General features: G+C 45.9%; 1 protein-coding gene across 8 annotated transcripts in view; it reads left to right on the top strand.

The window, feature by feature from the left end:
• Positions 1 to 22164, top strand: part of LOC119433033 (histone-arginine methyltransferase CARMER) — a 145085-nt gene that overhangs the window by 34266 nt on the left and 88655 nt on the right. For 6 of the 8 annotated variants that reach the window (XM_049658447.1, XM_049658450.1, XM_049658452.1 and 3 more), the window contains exons 5-8: positions 318 to 428; positions 11029 to 11206; positions 11265 to 11355; positions 11912 to 11941. In XM_049658447.1, coding sequence (XP_049514404.1) covers positions 318 to 428; positions 11029 to 11206; positions 11265 to 11355; positions 11912 to 11941 — 410 coding nt within the window. The remainder of the gene's footprint in view (positions 1 to 317; positions 429 to 11028; positions 11207 to 11264; positions 11356 to 11911; positions 11942 to 22164) is intronic. The other 2 variants (XM_037700185.2, XM_049658451.1) reach the window with 1 other exon arrangement.

The raw sequence follows: 22164 nt of genomic DNA, 5'->3' as shown, positions 1-22164 counted from the left end.
TGTCCCTTTAAATCTTGTGCCCTGTACATAGAATAACATTTAAGTGGCCATCGCCGGGCGTGTTTTAGTGCATTTTTGTGGAACTGCCACACACAACAAAGTTGCTGAGCTCTTCTAGTTGATCAAACCAGGCACCAAGAACACAAGTTTTGCTCCCTACTGAAAAGACTGTATCCCCCCCTCCACCTACAGCAGCAGCCAGTGGGGTTACGTTTTGCATTTACCTTGCTGCATCCTCAACATTTGTTTTTTAACAAGATGTGTGTCTAAATGTCTTGTTGGATGGGGAACCTGCAGAGAGATCTCCTTGCTTCCAGGTGGTGTTGGATGTTGGTGCTGGGTCGGGCATCCTGTCCTTCTTTGCAGTGCAGGCTGGTGCCCGCAAGGTGTTTGCTGTTGAGGCCAGTTCCATGGCTAAGCATGCAGAGGTGGGTGTTTAAGGGATATAGCTGTGGTGTGACCAAGAATGTCACATTTTAAAGGAGTACTGACTAAAAAATTTTCGATCTTGTTTTTTCTCCTGTAATAAGTAGCTAATGACCCAGTAATGACGGTGCGAAACCTCGTTTGCTTCAGAGGGCAACAGGTAATTATTTGGAGTCTTCTTTGCAGTGACCAGTCCAAGTTTCGGTTTCTGAGAGCAACGAGATGGCAGAAGAGGGATTGTAAACACAGTGAGCACGTGATCGCACAAATCTGTGACGTGTTCAAGCCAGCACGCTCGCAGGCGAGCGAGCTTTGTGTCGCCAGTGCGTATACTATGCCTGCATGAGCTTTGTGATGTCGTTGCCGTCCTCGTTTTCATCGTCCAGTGGCGACTATTTCCTCCAGGCGGGAGTCGCCACCGTATTAGACGTGGCCAACCACTTTTGATTTGATCCACACAGGCGAGCTGGCGATTGCTGGGAAACAGTATAGGCCTAGCTTGCTGGCCGTCTGATCCGGGGCCGACGGCCCTTGCGATCCGTCCGCAGCTCGTAATAAATCGCCTATATTCGTCAACACAATCAACGTCTGCACATTTATGACGCTCATAACTGACAGTACAATTAGTTTTGCCGACGGCGTTGGTAGCGATGAGAAAACACGTTAGCAAGGCAAGCCGCTTCGTAGAGACGATTTTTGCGGCGGCTGTGCTGACCGCTTGCGAGCCAAAATCACGCCAACGATTAACCATATCGCACAACGTTTCATAACATGCACACTTTCGAGGTCACTTTACTCTAAGAGTTATCTTGTGTCAGAAACAATTAAGCCGATTTTTGTGCCGCTGCAGCAGCGAACGAGGCCAGCGTCTCGACCAGGGAGAGAAAAAAAAAGAAGCACCGGGACGATCGGAGCGGGGAGAAACTTGCTTGCCGGTCCCGCAGCATTTTCTCGGTTATTTACGATCCTTCCTTGATGTCAATGTCGCGAGGTGATGCGATTTGCGGGTGGCTGCGCGCACATACTTTTAAAATTGATTTTAAATATAAGCTATATTCGCAGCTGATATTTTGTAGACGATGTGTGTGTGTCCACCCACATCAATCTCACGAGTTATTTCGACTTCAAATTTTTGTGTCAGTACTTTAATTTTAGCTATGCTCACAATATCCAGGCCCTCTATAGGTTTTAAGGAGAAAAAGTTTGTACAACGCAGTTTTCTCAAAATATGGTAGCTTTTCAGAGCAGCAGAGAAGGATGTCTTGGAGGGAAAAAAAGGCTAGCAAAGCCCTTCAGAATGACCGCAAAACACTCGGTAAACTATCAGAAGCCCCACATCTGACAGGACATCACTGACTACAGCCCTGGTGCCTTTTGATAACTGTAAATCGAAGGTACAACTTTGAAAGCCATTTGTTTTCTTGCCTCCTGCTCAGCATGGCCTGCTGATGTCTTTGTGACTGATAGGTCTATTTCAATTCCGTTTCTTTTACTACAGTGCAGTCCACTTATAACGATATCGAGAAAAACTAGAAATCCGATCATTATAACTGATCACCGAAAAAAAAAAATCCCGAATATAACTTTGCAGCCCGAAACTGAAACTGCCACTTGCGAAAAAAAAATCGACGTTTTAGAAAGTAGGCTGTGAAAAATAAAACATTTATTTATACCTCTAAATAGCGTCTTAATCGTTAGGCACACTGAAATAGAAATGTGCACTTGCTTTCTCGGAATTAGTTTCCGATTCACAACCGCCCTGTACATCGCGTCCATCTGCTGTGAGAACTGGCGGCTATAATTTAGCGTGCATGAATTCTATGAGCAACTCGATCGACGACGTTGCACTTTGGTTGAACCTCGGGTTTGGTGTCAAAGACGGGCCATTGTCAATCTCATTGTCTGCTGCTGCTGTCATCGCCTCCGTCGCACAACGCCCGCCGTCTGTCGTGACAACGATCGCCCCGTCGGAGTTCTCTTCGCAGAACGAGGCAGCACTATTTGCACTCAGAAGCTCCTCCATCGAAGCACTACCTATTTCATCGTTAGTAGTGACGGGCTCCCAGAGTTCGGACACCACCGCTTTTTCTGTTGATCGGCATGGACACTGCTTCTAGCCTTCATGATCGTGGCGCTCCCAGTTTTCATAATCGTCGATATCATCCACTGCGCGAGCTCGTACTTCGAGTCTGGCAAAATATGCAGCTTCGTCTCGAGAGATGCAGCTTTGCGCTTTGTCGGCGCACCTTCCGCGGTGCATTTCCGGGCTCGCTGAGAGAGGGAGATTGTAAAGGGAGCTTAGGCCGCACAGGCTCGGCTTGCTTATCGCTTTCTCCCCCCTTTTTCAAAATCAGTTTCGTCTCAAGGGGCGCACCTGCCGCTGCTTTCGTTGAGAGAGCGCGCGGCAGGGAGCGCAGGCGCCCCTCGCCAGAGGGGGCGTTGCCTTCGCTTATCGCCTTTCTTCCGCCCTCTCCTCGCGCGACCGCCGGTGACGTGGGGGCGAAGCAGCTGGCGCCATCTTGTGCATACTACACCAACTTGCGATGCTCTCTGTGGCTTTCGCATGTGCCCGCGCGCTACTGGCGGCAGATACAAACTCGCGTAGGCAAACTTTTCGCCCCGTCTCGGTTAAGGGTGACGTAAGAATGCAATTTTCACGATTGTTCTGCATGAAAAACACTGCCCAGAAGCAAAATTTCAATCATTATATCCGATATGCAGTGAATAATATATCGTTATATATGGTTTTTTTTCTCATAGCCCTAATGCATAAGTTGATACTTTTAGCTCGACTCATCGTTATAACTGATATATCGTTATATGTTGTATCGTTATATGTGGACTGCACTGTATATTCTTTCAAGTGCAGTTCAGGGTATGACATTCTTGCTTTTCCAGTGCATCGTTTTCTGAAAGATTCAAGCAGTTCACAGTCTGGTGCCTATTATACAGTCATATCATAAAAAATGCGACCTAAAAAAATAATGTTGTAAATAAAAAGATCTAGGAATGTCACGGCCTTAACCATCCACATTGGAATGCATACTGCTTCGAACGAGTCTTCTGTCATATTGTAAGTCGTTCAGGCTTGGGAAAAGCCCAGCTGGTGAAAAAAAATTTTAAATAAGGAAGTTGTTAAGACATAACTGAAATTTCTATGATAACGTCACAAACATTACCACTACTTCTGCCAATCTTCATCAAAACCCTTGAGGAAATAAGAAAGTTGATTTCGAAGGCCATGTCCGTCTTAAGGTATAGAAGCCTTCTTTAAAGTCTCCGTTATCAAATTTATGAAACTGCATCAGCCTTGTTCAATTTTTTGTGCCGATATCAAATCTGTAGTTAGTAGGGATGGACGAATAGTGAATTTGAGGTTCGAAGCGAATAGTGATTTGGTCGAATAATTTCAAATTGAATAGTTTGAATAGTATATATCACATATTACAGTAAAACCTAGTTTATTCGAATTTCATAGGACCGGAAAAAAATGTCCGAATTAACCGAATGCAGAATTATCAGGGTATCCAGAAAACAATAAGCAAATGCTTACTACGTCAGCACAATTTTATTATTGTAATGGATGAGCAAATCCTTTTGCTATTTTGCACGAAAGCAGTGCGGAAGCTGCAATTCTCGTTATCTCGTGACTGATTGGCTCTCGCAGTGGCGATCGAGGCCTCGCGACTTCCTTCGCAGCACGGCCGCAGTGCGCGCCATCATTTGCGACACGCTTTGCACTACTGCACGCACATCCCGATTATTTTTTCTCCAGTAAGCTTACCGCCAACAGATCGCACGTCCTTCGCGATGTAGCCGGTGTTCTTCAACCTCGACAGCTTTGCACCGAGTCAAACCAAAACAACTGTTTGTCCCAACCGCAGCCGCTATCGACGCGATTATGAACGGCAACTTTGCGGTGCTTAAGGCACGTGGCCGACGCACGCACTGAGTCAGAACGAAACTACCGTTCACTGTAATAACTGCAGACGAAATCGTGGTTGCCATCTATGCGATCATGGATGGCCACTACGCAGCTTTTTAGGCATGCGGCCGACATGCATATTGAGTCAAAACGAAACTACTTTTTGCCGCAACCGCTGCGGAAAAAACCGCGGCAGCTATTGACGCGATCATGGATGGCAACCATGAAATCCCGCGGCCAGCGCATTGTTATGCGCGGCAGTAAATGCAATAAAGGCACAAATATGCATGAAGCGTTTCGTCGTTGCTGTCATTCTCGTACGATTTCCGCTGATGACTTTGACGGAGCGGACTCCGCCGCTTTTGTTTCGCTTGTACGCTAGCGCCGTTTCTGCTCTTTTGCGTCGCAAATATTCGGCTCTTTAATGCAAAAACGTATAGCCTTCGAGATTTATGGTTGATATATGGCAGCCAGGACATGAAGCATAGCCTCCGAGATGTGTACCGACCGTCCGTGGCTTCTGGCTGCCTTTTCGGGAGCGCCGAATAATTCGAAAATATCAAATACCTGAATTCGAATCGAAGCGAATAACGAATATAGAATTATTCGATCGAATATTTGACAATACTGAATATTCACGCATCCCTAGTAGTTGGTTTTTAATAGGACAGTTAGTTTCGGAGCTCATTAAATATATTTTACCATTGTTTCCAGGAACAACGGAGCAAGAACTAAGTCACCCAAATATTGCTTTATACACATTGCTAGATTACAGGAAGCATAAGGTTCACAGAGGTATTGTTGCTTTCTTGAAATGACGAGTATTCACAATTATATAGCACTTCATAATCTTGTGGCCAATTCAGTGTTCAGTGTACCACCAAGAAAATAAAAAAGATAAGTACCAAAATTTGAAAATGTGCTCCTACCTCTTTGTGCAATATGCATTTGTGGTAACAAAAATATGATTGTAGTTGCCCTGATGGCTTAGATACTGCTTCCAAAAGACTGTAAAAAGCCCTAAATTCGTATTTTGAAGAAATGGAAGAAAGCAGAGTTCATTTTTAATCAAATAAAGAAAAATTAAAATATTTACAGTGCTACACGGGTTAATTAGTAGGGGTGTGCAAATACCGAATATATGATTTCAAATCCAATCGATTCAAGAAAGAAAAGCCGAGTATCGAATCACATATCAGAAAATGTTTTACAAAATTTAATGCTTACAAATTTTGGGCAAGAAAATGGGTGCTGCACATGCTCTGGAGTCTCCTGCTTTCCATAAGAATGTAGCAAGCTATCAGTAACATAAATACATAGAAATCAAGATATACAGTATGGTCTACTCTTATGAAAGGGAACATCAAATGAGTATGCCAGCGCTGATTACAGGTCAGTTCTAGTCTTTTTCGAGGTCAGCGTGAAGAGCAAAGTGGAGGGGAGGAGGAGGGTATGACGAAAACACTAAAGGAAAAGCATTGTGCGGTACAAGACCGGCTCTGCAGCGACGATGGCTACGAGATGGTGCCAGAGTAGCGCGCCTCAGACATATGGAAACAAAGCGCTGCATGAGCGGAGGTCTGTCTGCGGCGGCTGCTGTCAATTGCGCCCTTGCGTCACCCACGAGCTGCCTGTCGCGATATCCCAATTAGCGAGGCAGTTGCGCCACACTTCTCTCTGTTTGCAATGTGCTGCACGAGACAGATTGTCTGCACCAGCTGTGGAGACGGGGTTGCACTAGGCTCACCCTACGAGCGACGGTCAGGAAAGGGCATGACTCTTCGACATGGGGCAGAGAAGGCTCCAACAGACAACAGACGCTTATTGGCAGAGGCTCACCGCAAGACCGATCGAATTCTCGTGCCCGCTGCACTAGGGCTAACCAGGTAGCGGTCTACCTAGCACGATATCGAGTAGTCGCGAGAGCAAAGGTCCCACGTAACCAACTCGTTCCGGGCCTGTGAGCATCTGCCGCGGCGAGGAAGCGCTCTGCGGAAGAGAGCTGTAATATTGACTGTTCCATAAACTTACATTCTGCCCAGCCTTTTGACAGCTTTCTCATAAAAGATTGCTAGTAATTTGGTATGACAGCACTGTATAGAGAGCAGGGCGTGCAGGAAATCCATAACTTTATTTTGAGCTTCATTGGTTCAAGAGTTATGGCCTTATCAAGAATACTCATCAGAAATCTGAAACTGTTAATTTTATTGTTAATTAAATCAGTGTTTTAAATAAAAATATCAAAATTTTTTGGTTTACTTGCACTAATCAATGTATAAACTTTCAAATGCTGCAAGAATTATCAAAATCCGACACCTACATCAAAAGATACTGCGGGCAATGGCCTAGGATGTGATGAAAAATGTTGTTTTGAGAAAACGAGAAAGGAAGTTTAGGAACATGGCGAGCATCTTTATTCAGCAGGAGAAGGTGCGAATCAGTGTACTAATGATACTAGAAGCCACCAGGAATGTAGTCATGATCATTTTCCTTGGTGCGCTTTCTTTTCATGGCACGCCTGAAGTTTTCAGCATGTGCATGCTTCTTCTCGGATGCCACTAGTCGGCGACTGTCCTTTTCTGAACATCTTTCAGATGCTACGGCATCCTGCTGCAGGTGCAGTTCGTTTAGTATTGCTGCATCTGCTCTCCCTTTGCCTGCATTAAACCTTGTGACTGCTTCGGCCACAGCAGCTTCCACAGTGAAAAGGGAGGCATGTTTGTTTTTCGACACGAGCGACCAAATGACAGAGTGCAGGCTCTCGTTCGGGTTTTGTGTTTTGCCTCTCTGACAACGTTTCAGCAATTTTTTGTCAGAGAGGCGCGTGTACACAGGCAGCAAGGCATCAAAAACATGCTCCGGCAGGTTCTAGCGATGCTTTGGAGGAGTCTCGTGCTTGGCAACAGCCTTGTTGTACTTGCACCAGTATTCTTCACCACTTAGGCAATGTGAGTGCTTTGGGCTTGCATCAGTAGATGCTACATGATAAAAAGTTGCCCAAACAGCATTGTGCATGGCTTCGATGTTTCCTTGATGAGTTTTCAAAGCCCATCCATAATATGTAGTGAGCTTCGTGATCAGCTCGCCCGTGAGTTTGCCCTTACCGCCAAGGCTTGGCTTTCCTTCAGCTCTTTGTTTCTGCCGAAGGTTTCGAAGAGCTGTGCCCATGCGCTTATGCACATGGTTGACACAGTCCTCTTTTTCTGTTGGCACAAAGCCATATACAGTCGACGTCCGATTTCCCGGACCCTCAAGGGACCGCGAAAACGTCCGGAAAATCGGGCAGTCCGGAAAAACGAATGCACGTGAAAACGCACCTTTTTGGTAGGTATTTTTCGCTGACGGAGAGGGTCACGGCCGGAGTACAAGATTTCCATTGCTATTCAGCCAATGCATCGTTTAGGTGGCTCTGAAAAGAGCCGTTTATAAAAAAAAAAAAAAAAATAGGACGTGGCCGGCGCTATCTCATAGGTCCCCACTTGGGCGCAAAGAAGTCGCTTATTTTCTTTTGCACGGTCCGCTTGCCCGCGATCATGTCTGCCTTAATTTCAGTCAACGTCATGTTGCCGCTGTACACCGATGACAGTGTCATCAGTGCTCGCGTCAACTCCGAGCTCGGCGAATCCGCTCGACGAAAAACACAGCACGAAACAGCTAGGAACTCGGTGGATGCTGAAGGTCGGGAAACGTGATCACTGAAGATAGCGTGCAGCAGCAAACGATCAACCGCAGACACGACCGCAGAGCTGACAAAACAACACGTGAACGAACACAGTGAGGTTTGGCTTGGCTAAGCTACGGCTGGCAACGGATTGACACGTGCGGTTTCGAGGTTACGGCAGCCGCGGCGTGGTGCAGCGGTGCTGCTGGCCACACCTGCGATGCGAGTATGGTGGGTTCGAGGATATGAAAACAACCAAAATGGCGGCGTCGGTGGTGACTTTGGGTCGGCGGTTAACAGTAAAAAGTCCGGGAAATCGGATGGCGAAGGCTATAAGCGTCCGGAATTTCGGACTTTTTAATACATTGACTCTATGGGGAACTTGACGGTGCCACAGATGAGTCCGGGAAATCAGGCATGTCCGGAATTTCGGGCGTCCGGGAAATCGGACGTCGACTGCAGGCTGTTGAAGGCCCGGCTGTCTCCATCACATAACATGGTTGTGTAGCGGAGCCTATGCCTTTCTAATGAGCGGCCAAATATAATTTGTGCCGCTTCCACCTCCATTTGGCCTGGCTTACTGGAGGTGTTCTTTTGGCAATTGTGGCCAGCTAGCCACTCGGCATACCTTGGGTCGTCCTCCTTCGGTCCTAGCTGGCACCCCAAACAGAAGTTCGATAGGACGACGAAGTCAAGCACATATCCCGTAAATAGCTCGATCACTGTCCCAACACAAATATGCGATGAGTGGCCTCTGGTCAACCAAGTCCCATCAAAGGAAACAGCGATGTTCCCAGGATTTCCATAGTTCAGATCAGCATACAGTGTTTTCACGGTGCTCGCGCAGTCGTCAATAACGAGCGTGGCAGCCTTCTGAGAGGCAGGGTTCACCTTCAATTTGACATAATCTTGGTAGGTCTTCGTGTGCATGCCTCTCCGCGAAATATCCAAGGTGGAAAAGATATCATTTAGAGCAGTTTGTCCGTTCTCTGTGTTCATTGCCGCGTGAACCGCGAGCACGTTGATTTCAAAAGGGCCGCGCGCCGCGTCCCACCTGCTCTCGGCGAGCTCTATACAGTCTTCAGTTCTCCGCACTCATCACAAGTCTGCACAAGTTTCGCGGCGATGCCATACTCCCGGTCTTCCTTGGAGATGCTGCCAGGCCCGCCACACACACAGCACTTCATGCGCTGAAGCAGTTCTTTCACCAACGCTAAGCTTACGACGGTGAACGGCGTTCCAGTCGTTGCGGCTCCTTCCGAGTCTCGAAAAAAAGACCGCTTGCGTTGTGTGGCTGACGTCGACGAAAGGTCTTGCTGTTTATCACTCGCACGACACTCAATGGCCACTTTTTCAGCGTTGGAAACCAGGGGAGTGTCGACGCGCACAGCTCGCGTGTGATCTTTGGTCGCGGTTATTGCATCCGCGATCGCGGGTGCCGCGTTCGTGATAGCGCCGGCACAGCCCGCTTCTTCCGTGTTCTCGGCGGCAGAAGGTCTCGCTGGTGATATGCTGCGTGGTCTCGAACGCCGTTTTCGCCTTTTCCCGAACGCATGAACAGTCCGGAACTTCCGATGACCGCCTGCCATCGCACCGATCGCACAGCCATCACTTAGGCCTCTTTTCAAAATGGCGGATTGCGCATCGCTGTCTAGCAGACGAATCCACTGGCATCCAATAGGGAATCGGGAACTGCCCCACGTGATAGAAACGCACCAATAATGTGCGAGTATTTAGTTTTTTTTTAATGCGCGATAGCTGTGCTGTTGCCAGACGGAAAGCGCTCTTCCGCTAGGAACAGACAATAGAAGAATGCGTCTTTCAAATGAGACCAAAATGGCCGCGCTACTTGGCGTGGTTCTCCGGCGCTGCGGTGTTGAATATGATCATTTTTGAGGTGGTTTCGCGAGCAAAAATGGTCATGAAACTGACTTTGAGACCGAATAACTCGACAAATGTGCATTAGATCGCTATAGTATTTTAGGAACAGCTTCTTTACACCTTATTAATTATGAAAAGAAATACTTCAAAAAATAGATTTTTCAGAAATTTTTCGGCCTTCCAGACCCGTGTCTCCCCTTAAGCGAATTTTATTATCGTATGAAACTGGTAAAGGATATAAAGGATATGAAGCCGCATTAAAGGTACGTTTTTGGAAGATAATCACGTTGGAAAGATGCTCTTCCAAACAAGTCTGAGAGGGCTTGGCTATGATAGACAGTTTCGGAAGGGCGAACGGCAAAAAATGGGTCATACTCATAGGACTAATACAGTGTTCTCTTCCTCAACAACGTATCATTTTGAACTAATTTATTAGCAGCAGATGCACGCTGATACGGGGATTTGAAAAATACCAAATTAAAAATTATCTTGAAAAGAAAATTTTTGTGCATTCATGCCTAGCAATGAAGCGTGCCTCGCTATAAGACTTAGCCAGATGGGCGTAAGATGCGGGATGAACGATCCTGTCTGCCATGGTCAGCAAAGCCTTCAGGAAGTGTGGGATTTTGAATGTCGAGGATGGCACCGAGGATGAAGTGCTTTGGACAGTTTAAAGTGACGAGGAGTCGTCCGACAACGATGATGACTGAGGCCTACTGCCTCACAGGTCCCATACCACTGTGTTGATGACAATCTCTTCGGCAAATTCCGTTTGATTCAACGCAAAATTGGCCCATTGAGAATAAATCTTCATATTTCCAGTTAGAAAACGTTCCATATCTGTATGAAACATGAAAATCGGACTTGCTTTACAGTTGAGGTCATTGCATTCTTTGTTTTTATTTTCTGACCACGAACAGGTGCCTGTTACAATTAAGGGTGCATTAGAATGAAGTAAATATAGTATTGTGCTTTTATTCGTCGGAGGGGTGAGGAGGTGCCCTGGGATATTCATAGAAGTGTCTTTTGAGTTCAACTGCAGGTTGTATTATTAGACATGTAATGTGACCATCCAGCTTTTCGTGGTGAGTGGTCATTTTGGAAGTGATTCAAATGTGTGAACCATGTTTTGCAGTGCCTGGTGTACCATAACAAGGTGTCTGACAAGGTGGTGGTGATACCGGGCAAGATAGAAGAGATCACGCTGCCCGAGCCTGTGGATGTGATCGTATCGGAGCCGATGGGCTATATGCTGTTCAATGAACGCATGCTGGAGACCTACCTGCATGCCAAGAAGTGGCTCAAGCCCCAAGGTTGGCAGTTTCCCCTTCCCTGCTGTTCCCCTAGTTTTGACAATGGTCTCCTGTGCAGGTAAAATGTTCCCTACCCGTGGGGACCTGCACATCGCTCCCTTCTCGGACACCTGCCTCTACATGGAGCAGCTCAACAAAGCCAACTTCTGGTCAGTGGCTTACTCTTGGCCTAATGTACCTTTTTAATGAAATCGCTCTATTTGAATTATTGCTTTATTCGAAGTTCGTGGTGGTCCCAAATGCTATGCATGGACTGGGTTATTTAAAGGGAGGTATTGCCACACTGCTTGGTACATAGTGTGCAATTCCAAATCTGCATGGGACTACTCCCAAGTAAACTAGTTGAAGCCACCCTGTGCATTTTCAGCCGCGCTGTGAGTAATGTCGTTGGATGCCCATGGGTGACATGCACTGAGATGTCTGCGTGTATGTCGGTGGTTTCGCGTTTCACTTCATTTGTAACGTGACCATCATGGCTGGGTATTGAACTGGCAACCTTCAGCTTGGCATTCACTGAACTTTACAGTGCGCATGACTGTGCTTGTGACATGCATAGGCTGCACTGGAACGGGAGCGTGCTCTGGTAATGATCTGTCGTGTGTCGGTGCCAGCGCTGCGCTTTTGGCCGCTGAACTCAATGGGTGTTGTGCGAGGTTGTATCTAGTGTGCTGCAAGTGTCAACATAAGCTTGCTGTGTTTTTTCAGTGAGGACACCATGCTTCACTTGGCTGATAGGCAAGTACTGTAAAACCTCGATAATTCGATCTCGGATTACTTGAAAATTCAATTAATTCATAGAATTTATGCTGTCCTGTAATTTGCAATGCGAATTATGCTGGATAGATTGAGAAGCCTGTGCGCACCATCCAAATAATTCGTAGTTTTCGGTTGTGGCCTTCAGAACCACCGGCACGCGGTGACACAATTGTGGTGTTGCATGTCTCGGAATCCGTGTCAGGAACATGGCGGCCCTGCAGTACACAAATGCATGGTCTTTGAGATCGGATCTGAGAGGGCTGTCGCGTGATTCGGGCACCACTGATAGGGCAAGTGTGATTGTGCGACGTGGGCACGGATGAACCGTACAGCTGTGTGAAGTGCCTACGTTGTGAGGTCGTGCAAGTTAATTTTGTGTTTGCATCTGCTACAAAAAAGCAAGTCAGACTGTCATCATTCTGATTGAACATGGTGCTATTGCATTTCTGTTTCTGGTTTTTTCTATGTAAATATTGGTTGCGTCGTCAGCATCGCATGTGTTGTCATCTTTTCTCCACTGCTTGTGTGTTGTGTACGTATTGTTCCAGACCCGATGAAAATGCTCGCCCATGTGCGCGCTTCTGCTATTCTGTTAAGGCAGCGACTGGAGTGGCAGACTTGGGCAACTAGTCCATGCTGACTATTTGAACATAGATGCAGACGAACAAACATTGTATGCTAACATGAAATACGTAAATCACCAACAGTGGGCCAGTAGGTGATTGCAAGGGCGATGATGGGCCTACTCGTGTGCCCGCTTTAGCATGACGGTTACGAGTACCTGAACATTGTCCGCAGCTTTGTCGAGTGTAGCGGTGGTGACTGTGTGATGCTGCACATGATTAGTGGGGTATTGGTCATAACCCTTGCTGCAGCGAACTATCATACCAAGCGATCTTGCAACAATGATTACTTAGCGTAGCGCCTGTACTATATTTGCAGAGAACTTTTCATGGCTATGAAGCGAAGGCTACATAACCAAAGCCCATCTCTTTCACCGCTGCTGGAAGTACTCTGCAGTTTTCTTCGCGCTTTCTTACGTGGAAAATAGAAAACAATCTTTTTTGTTTGTTGCAGCATCTAATTTGAACTGACGTGTAACATTCACCAGTCAGCTACTGGTCAAGTATTTTTAGATTACTGTTTTGGGTTTTCGCATGCCCGAGATCGTCGCATGTTTTTTGCATTCCTCAAAGGCGAAATGGCGCCTGCATCTTCTGGTGATGTTCACCACTTGCTGTCCCACCAACCAACTCCTCTGAGAGGCGGTTGACTAACTTCAGCAACAAAAGACTCTTGAAGCAATCAGAGCAAGTGTTTGCAGCATCTACGTGGAAACTAGGCAAACACGTCTGGAAAAAGCAAGCTTTAGCATGTAGTACAGATGAGTGACCAAGTTGACTGCGGCAGCGGGTCTATCGACCCCAGAGTCGGGTGCATGTCGGAGCCCCAACCGACTCTGAAGTCATATGGCCGCTTTAGGGCTCCGACACAGGCTGTGTTCCTTAGTGTTTGGAACTCTGTACATATCGGATGGGTACATATCGGATGGGTATAAACATATACTGATTCACGCCAAGTTAATTGTCTGTGCCTTCACTAAACTAAAGAAGTTGTGCGAGGTTGAAGAAATTGAAACCAATGCTGAGCTCGCCCTGACTACATTGCATACGAATACAGTGATGTGCTGGAGGATCTCTGCCCCCGTAGCTTTCGCTTTATAGCCACGAAAGGTTGCCCGTTGGTATTGATGTGCAAAATTTACCTTCACAGAACTTAATTTTGCTTTTTAGGAAAAAAAATTATTTATTAGGTTATCAGCTGTCAATGCCACTTGCTACAGATACCAAGCACACGGGCGGTATTCTAGAGCGGTAACTTTTAGAGATACTACTATCACTTATGCAAGATTTTATGTGACTGCTACCGGAATTGTCAAAGTGTATGGCTGACTGCATTCCTGCACTGCGCAGATAGCAAGCTTGGCATAGCAGCAAAAACGCTGGCAGTCATATATGTCGACACATCTGGTGCCGAGTCGTGCAAAATCTAGCGATATTGATAGTATATAGTGATTGACCGAGAATGCCGCTGCAGATGGAAAAAGGGAAAAAATATTAAATATTCTAAATGCACTAGTGAGAACTCCCGACCGGAATAAGCGCACGTGTTTGCAGTAACAAACACACTTAATAGTGAATACTGCACAAAGAACTCTCATTTACATAAATAATATTCATAGCAGGCAAAACCATCTTTTATATATATATATATATATATATATATATATATATATATATATAGTAAATGCTGGCCAAACAGGGAAGTCGCGCTCGTGGTTGAAAAACCAAGTTTTGGGCGACCTGCCTCAGGTAGATGGCAACGTTACGGAGCTTGTGTTACTCATCCGAATGGTTGCAAGCGCTCACCCTGTCATACTGGTCAAGCCAGTCTTCCACGTCTTCACCATGAAGGCCAGAAAAAACCTGAGGGTCGCGTTGCGGTGCGGTGACGGACCAAATAGGCCCAGCTGGGGGAGCTGAGGTGGTAGCAGCAGTGGATGTGGTGGTTTGTGCCATGACTGGTGTTGGCGAGCACAACCGTCGACCAGAGCGGAGCTCCAGGGGTGACCGCTAGAGCAAGAGGATGGGGATAATAACGCACGCTCCACCACTTGTGAGACGACGCCCGGGACGAAGGCAGAGCTCTTCTATTGTCACACACCGTGAGACAGCCCACGAACACCATCCCGACAAAATGATGATGATTATGAGGATGGGTATATAGACATGAAGACGACGATGAACTGCACAGTTAGCACTCACAATATATATAAGCGAGTGTTATTGATTTACTGTATGACGCCGAATAGTCGTTTCCGTTCGAATGTAACACATAACAGCACCATTGAAGTCTCAAAGGTGTGTGACCGATGCAAGTGAGAACTGTTATTCCGAATGATTGCGGGGAGTCGCGGCTGTTGCGCAGTTCTTGAGAGAATTAACGCACGGGTGTTAATAAGTCCTGCTTAACAATTTCCTAGCTGTCATCCATATAAACGCCCCCATTTGGCGGCAGCCTGTAAATCTGCTAACTTGATTCAGGCGAGGAAAACATTTTTGACAATCTCACCATGTTTGCAACCCATTAAAACTGGGTGCCCCATGTGGTACCACACCTATCTTCAACGAACGCAACAGATCTGCACATATCTCTACGTGTATGTGAGGTATGCCGTTCCTTTAATTGTTTCATTATCATCGTTATGATTGTGCACCGGGTAACTGAAAGCAGCCGTTTATAGTATACAAGCTGCTCAGTTGAGCGGTCATACGTTTGAGAACGGCATTACATTTATGTATGAAATATAGGATAAGCGTAACATGGTTTTCTCGGAAATCAGACTCTAGAATAATTTACAACTACTTTGTTTACACCCCTAGAAAAAAGCCGACGGAACGCTGCCACATGCTTTTGTCTCTTTTTTAATTTAAATAAATTCTTGGGTCTACGTGGCAGAACCACGATATGATTATGAGGTTTAGTTTTCGCCACCTGGGCTTCTTTAACGCGCACCTAAATAGAAGTACATGAGTGTTTTTCCATTTCGCTCCCGTCGAATTCCGCGACCTGGATTGAACCCGTGAGTTCCATGTAGTTTAGCAGCCCAACGCCGTATCCACTATGTAGCCACTAATTAGGCTACTGCGCCAGCTTTCTTTCTTTCCTTTTTTCTTTTTAAAGTATTGACAAGGCAAAAAAATTCCACGTACAGCCATTACAGCCATTACAGCCAAAAAACCAATACAGCCAAAGATGAGCATATAAAATGACTGACTAAAACTAAACTAAAACTCCGCATTCTGTTACACGAGGAAGGCGGAAACTTGAATGGAATGTTGTGCTGCAGTTTACTCTTTTTTTTTTTTTTTCTATAACAATGCTTCCCGTAAATCTGAGTACAAGGCGCCGGATGGGGCAGATATGCTGTATATATATAATTGTTTGAAGCGGCAAGCAGGAAGGTTACATGTGTTTCTCCGTGTGCGTTTCGCAAGACCTCCTCATGAAAAACTATGCGCAACAATACACACGAGAGATACATGCTCTTGAAGAACGAGAAAAATATTTCTTTCCAAATGCAACCGTACAATAACATAGTAGAATGAAAGCCGACACTGCGGCCGCACTGCAAGCACATCACCGAAAGGCATTAAAAAATGAAATAAAATAAAGAAGAGAAAGCAAGGAATTCTTAAGGCATAAATACATGTCATATGCAATTATGAACACCATTTGAGCGGTCTGAACGCAAATACCAGCGGGCGAAGTGGTACGAATGACTCTGCAGAGCAGTATCGCCAGCAGTTTCCAACGGCATTACCTTCATGCGGCCCAATCCACTTTGATCCCAGCGCCGCCACAGTATTTTTCCACGTCGGGCGCCTCACTGCAAAGCATGCGCCGCCCCAGCCGCTCGTCCCACTCGACCGTATTCTAGTACACTTTAGTGTAAGGAAGAAGTGTGCTGTGCAGAGCTCCGCAGCCAGATCGCCAGCACTACTGAAGTGGGGCTCGGGCTAGACGCTGTTCCTGGTGCGACTGGCTAAGCCTACGCTGTTGCGTCTTCCTGTCGGCGTCCTTCGTGTCGTCCACAGCCGTATTGGACTCTTGCCATAGTAGTGTGGCTCCGAACGAGCGATTTAGTCTGGAAAATCGAAGTTTGGGGCCTAAATTCGTCCGAGATATCGGTCGCGCAAATGCATTAGCTCTCTGGGAACCCTGACGGTGCAATAAAGAAGTCCGCAATATCCAACTAGTCAGAATTTTTGGAGTCCGAAAAATCTGTTGGCGACTTGAGCTCTGCACGTAGCCATTTTCTTTAACGGCTGCCTCAGCCGTCATATGGCGCCCTCCTATGAAAGCTGGGTAAACCATGGTGCAGGCCCTGATGCGATAAACATCATTCGTAGAGGTGTCAAAGCACACCCCAGAGGCACAAATTCGAATTCATTTCCTATAACTTGAGTAGAAGTACTTGTACATAGAGTTTTACACTGACACTTTTAAGTCACATGCCGGTATGTTTTATGCAGCAATCGGACCATCCTTGATGATGATGATGTGTGGTGTTTTATGGCGCAAGGGCCAGTTATGACCAAAGAGCGCCATGCCAGTGTTCGGACCATCCTTCTCTGAATCCGATGGTAAACCATGATGCAAGCTATGATGCGATATACATCATTCGTAGAGGTGTCAAAACATGCCCCGGAGGCACATATTTGAATGCATTTCCTACAACTGCAGTCGAAGTACGCGTGCAGTTTCACACTGACACTTATAAGTCACACGCGAATGTGTTTTATGCAGCAATTGGACCATCCTTCTCCGAATACGATGTCTTGCACATGGAAACAAGTATCTTTATTGGGGCGGCCTATGCACTATTGTCGGCTGTAAAACATATAGTAAAACCCCAGTGATACAATCACTTTCTTTTTTCTGGGGTTTTACGTGTCAAAACCAGTTCTGATTATGAGGCATGCCATAGTGGAGTGCTCCGGATTAATTTTGATCACCTGGGGTTCTTTAACGTGCACTACAACACAAGGCCGCATTTCGCCTCCATCTAAATGCGGCCGCCATGGCAGGGATATTGATACGTTCGTACCAGCGGTGATATGATCACGGCTAGTACGAATTTCGGTGTGATACGAATTCTTAACATTCCCTAGCTGAAATACATTGCTCACAAAACGCACAACATCGGCTGTTCCGGACGCGTTGCCACGCCGCTGCGGATCATACCAAGGCATGAGCAACAGCGGTGGTGGTGGTGGTGGCCGAGCCAGCGGAGCAACTGGCACAGGCAAGCCTGCACAGCGGGATCTGGGCGAGATACATAGTCGCCAAGTAACCGGCTACGTCACGCGGCTGCGCAATTTCTCATTTATTTCCCTGTTGATCGCACTTGACCACATCACAGCTTCATGCGCTGATGCTTTGACCAGTGAGGAAGAAGATGAGAATCGCTGCAAAAGCCACAACGGCCAAAATGCTCCCTGGACTCGGCGTGCCGAGTCGTTCAGTGGCATGCGAAAACATTCGTGAGATCACATACACGCACTTTTACCCATTCCAGAAGGCGATCATTGATGATTCGGACAAGAAGAAAACGCACACAGATAGTACAACCCCGTTATGTTTTTCAAGGGATCGTAGTCTCAGTTTCGCCCGAAAGGTGAAGCAACGATTGTGATAGCAGATTAGTAGACAGCTGTACGAAGTTAGGATTGTAGTTTTATCGGCCATATAAACTTGCAAACATTCGCTTACTAACTAAATTAACAACCGCGGTGTCTTAAGCAAACACACAAATAAGAACACATCTCCCTCGATGACCGTGGAAGCTTGCTGCCAAAGCGCTGGTGTAAGGATGTGCGGCAGCAGCAGCTGTCTCTCGCTTTAACGTGAACTAAACATTGAAAGCACAGCGCATACTAAGCTATCCAGCACTAGGCACACTTTGTCAACATTGCAGATTGTTTTGAAGATTGGGCCCGCGCGGCTGCGTATTGGCGACATGCCGGTTGCTTGTTGCAATGTACAAGCTGCCTGCACCGCTCAATTTACGTGACCGCCACATTCAAACGCAACATAAGATGCAGGAACATTACAGATTGGAGACATATAAAGGGGAACTTAATACATTAAAGTCGGCGTTATTTAGGTCGGAGCTTTGAAAACACGACGTAGCAGCCGGGAAAACACAGCAGCGAGGAACGTATTAGGAACTTTTTCTGCTAAAAATAAATTCATTTTTTTCTTGATTTTGTGTATGTTTTCATGATACAAATTTTGCATGATACGAATTTTTCATGCGACCCCGTGAAATTCGTGTCACTGAGATTTTACTCTATAAGGAAATTAAAACTTCAAAAAACAATTATATTTACAGACTCACTAAGTGTTGTAAAAGCCTTAATGTCACTGCGTGAACACAGAAACCCTGTACTTACTGAGGTTTCTTCCGCTCTTTGCACAATGTATATGTCTCAGCTAGCTAGCCTAGCTAGCTAGCTTAGCGGGGCTATTTGAGGAATTATCAGGCATTGCCTGGGATATTATTGGCCTTAGTAAGGGTTAGCAGAACTGTTGAGGCTTGCACAGTGCTGACTAACGGCCATGTCCTCTGCTACGGAGGTCTTCCAGATAAGAGAGAATTTGGGGTAGGATTTCTAAGTCCATAAGGACATAGCGGGCAATGTTGATGAATTCTACAGCATTAATGAGAGGGTAGCAGTCGTCATAATAAAGCTGAATAGGAGGTACAAAATGAAGGTAGTACAAGCCTACGCCCCAACCTCTAGTCACGATGATGAAGAAATAGAACAGTTTTATGAAGATGTTGAATTAACAATGAGAAAGGTACAAACCCGGTATACTGTAGTCATGGGCGACTTCAATGCAAAAGTGGGAAAAAGGCAGGTTGGTGAGCAAGCAATTGGCAACTACGGCATCGATTCCAGGAATGCAAGAGGAGAGATGTTAGTAGAATTCGCGGAAAGGAATAGGCTCCGAATAATGAATACCTTCTTCAGGAAGCGCAGCAACAGGAAGTGGACCTGGAAAAGCCCTAATGGAGAAACAAGGAATGAAATAGATTTCATACTCTCTGCCGATCCAAGCATAGTGCAGGATGTAGAAGTGTTAGGTAAGGTAAAGTGCAGTGACCATAGGTTAGTGAGATCTAGGATTTCTATCAATTTGAAGAGAGAAAGAGTGAAATTAGTGAAGAGGAAACAGGCCAACCTAGAGGCAGTAAGGGCAAAAGCAGACCAATTCCGGCTGGTGCTTGCAAACAAATATGCAGCGTTAGAAAATGAAGACAAACACAACATAGAGGTAATGAATGAAACCGTAACTAGGTTGATCTCAGAAGCAGCAGTTGAAGTGGGAGGTAAGGCACCAAGGCAACCAGTAGGTAAGCTCTCCCAAGAAACAAAGGACTTAATAAAGAAACGACAAAAAATGAAAGTGTCCAACTCAAGAGATCAGATAGAATTCGCTGAACTGTAGAAACTGATCAACAAGAAGGAAGTAAGGGATATTCGAAATTATAACGTGGGAAAGATTGAGGAAGCTGTAAAATAAGGACGGAGCATGAAATCAGTAAGAAGAAAGCTTGGCATAGGACAAGGCAAGATGTATGCACTGAAAGATAAGCATGGTAGTGTCATCAGCAATTCAGATGACATAGTAAAAGCAGCGGAAGAATTCTATACTGACCTGTACAGTTCCCAAAACAGCCAAGCTACTTCCATTCGAAATAGTGATGAACAGGATACAGAGGCTCCTTCTATAACTAGCGATGAAGTTAGAAGGGCCTTGCAAGACATGACCAGGGGAAAAGCTGCTGGAGAAGATGGAATAACAGTCGATTTAATCAAAGATGGAGGAGATATCATGCTTGAAAAGCTTGCGGCTCTTTGTCTTGTTCCTTCTTTGATTTTAGCGTCTTCCTTAAATGATGGTTAAACCGTGGTCCAGGCTGAGAAAGGTGCATGATTTTAATGCCTTGGAACTTTTAATCGAGGAGTACTTAGCTTTAGAAAAAGTGTCAACAAATGTGAACACCGGTAGCAAAGAGGATAAATGCCATCGCGATAATAGAAATTGATCATTTATGGGAGAACCTCATGGGCAAGTGTGCTGTGGTAAAATTTGGTGAGATTAGGCATAAAACAGGAATCGGTGTTTGTTGGCAGGTTGCTTTTCTCGACTAGTTTGTGTGTAGAAATGGTGGAAAGTATTGCAAGCAATTGGGGGAAAACATGAAGGGTGAAATGAGTGAGTGCTCTCGTCTTTTTGCTTTTCTCTTTTGTGCTGCTTTCCATCACGTCAGTTTTTGTGACGCTCATTAGCTTTTGCTTCACTGAATACATTGTACTTAGACTTCCTCGCAGTTGTGGCGCAATTAAAGCTCGACTGCTTCAGCTTTTCTCGAGTGGTCACTTATATTGAAATACCACTTAGAAAGAATTTTTTTGCCATCCCGCTCACTTCATTGTAACGAGAGATTACTGTATATCAAATATTAGACAGTTATAGTATAGTGTACACTATACGCTATATTACAGCGTGCGCTAAGCAGCGCACGTTTATTACAGTTTTAGTTGGCTTGCGAGATCTTCCGATCTTGGAGGCCATATGCCGTCGTTGCGCCTATCTCCCGACTTCGCCAATCGGTGGCGCTGACATCTCGGAAGGCTTCCTTCCTTAGGCTTTATGCCGTTTGAAACGAGAAGTGGTCTCGAAAACTCCAGAAAGTTATACATAATACACCGTTGTCGAAGCGGCCTGAGGCTATGCGAAAGCCATTTAAGCAGTCATTTGCTACGAACGAAGCGAATTCTACTAAAGCAACGCCAAGTTCAATTTGAAGCGGGCAGCGGGGACCGCCACCATGTTTTATGTAAACTACGCAAACCACGCAAAGAGGCTAACACTAAATCTGAGAAATAGTGTGCGTATGCTAAACTAAAACTGTCTATTGTCTATCTTGAACAGTTGTGAAATACCCTTGAAAGTTCTATGCAAAAGTATAGCGATGTACTACGTGTATTACTTGTACATCGAGTCCTCGTTCACAGCCACATTTAATATTATTAAATGCAGTGTAGACCGCTTATAACGTAAGTCGCCGGAGTCGCGAATATCCGCACTATAAGCGGTACCGCACTATAACCAAAGCAACAATTTTCAAGGCCCGCACATATGCAATACATGTGCACCGGGCCGCCACGCGTATGCGACAGTCGAGGGATCCGGCTAGAACGTTTGCATTCAATTTACAGTCGAATGTCGTTAATTCGAACCAAATCACGCAGCGGCGCCTCCGACCGGCATTGCGCCGGCACCGCCATAGAGTAAAAGCTTAGGAGAGACCTCTCAATGTAGTGCGCGAACAAAACAAAAAAAAAGAAAGAAAAAAAGAACTCGGCAGAAATTTCAACCTCTCTCAAATGGCAAGGTCGCCGATTCTGCGTTGCGCTGGAACATGCGTGTACGTGCCGACGTCTCAGCCACGCTACCGTAGCCACGCGTAGAAAATGGCGGTGAACCCTTCTTTCTCCTTTATGCTTCCTCTACTTTCTAGTCACGTTTTGACCTTGCACGCTGCGGCTACGGCGCAGAGGGAA

The sequence above is a fragment of the Dermacentor silvarum genome, chromosome 11 (genome assembly GCF_013339745.2).
Source record: "Dermacentor silvarum isolate Dsil-2018 chromosome 11, BIME_Dsil_1.4, whole genome shotgun sequence".
NCBI classification, from domain to species: domain Eukaryota; kingdom Metazoa; phylum Arthropoda; class Arachnida; order Ixodida; family Ixodidae; genus Dermacentor; species Dermacentor silvarum.
This window is presented reverse-complemented; position numbering and strand designations above follow the sequence as displayed.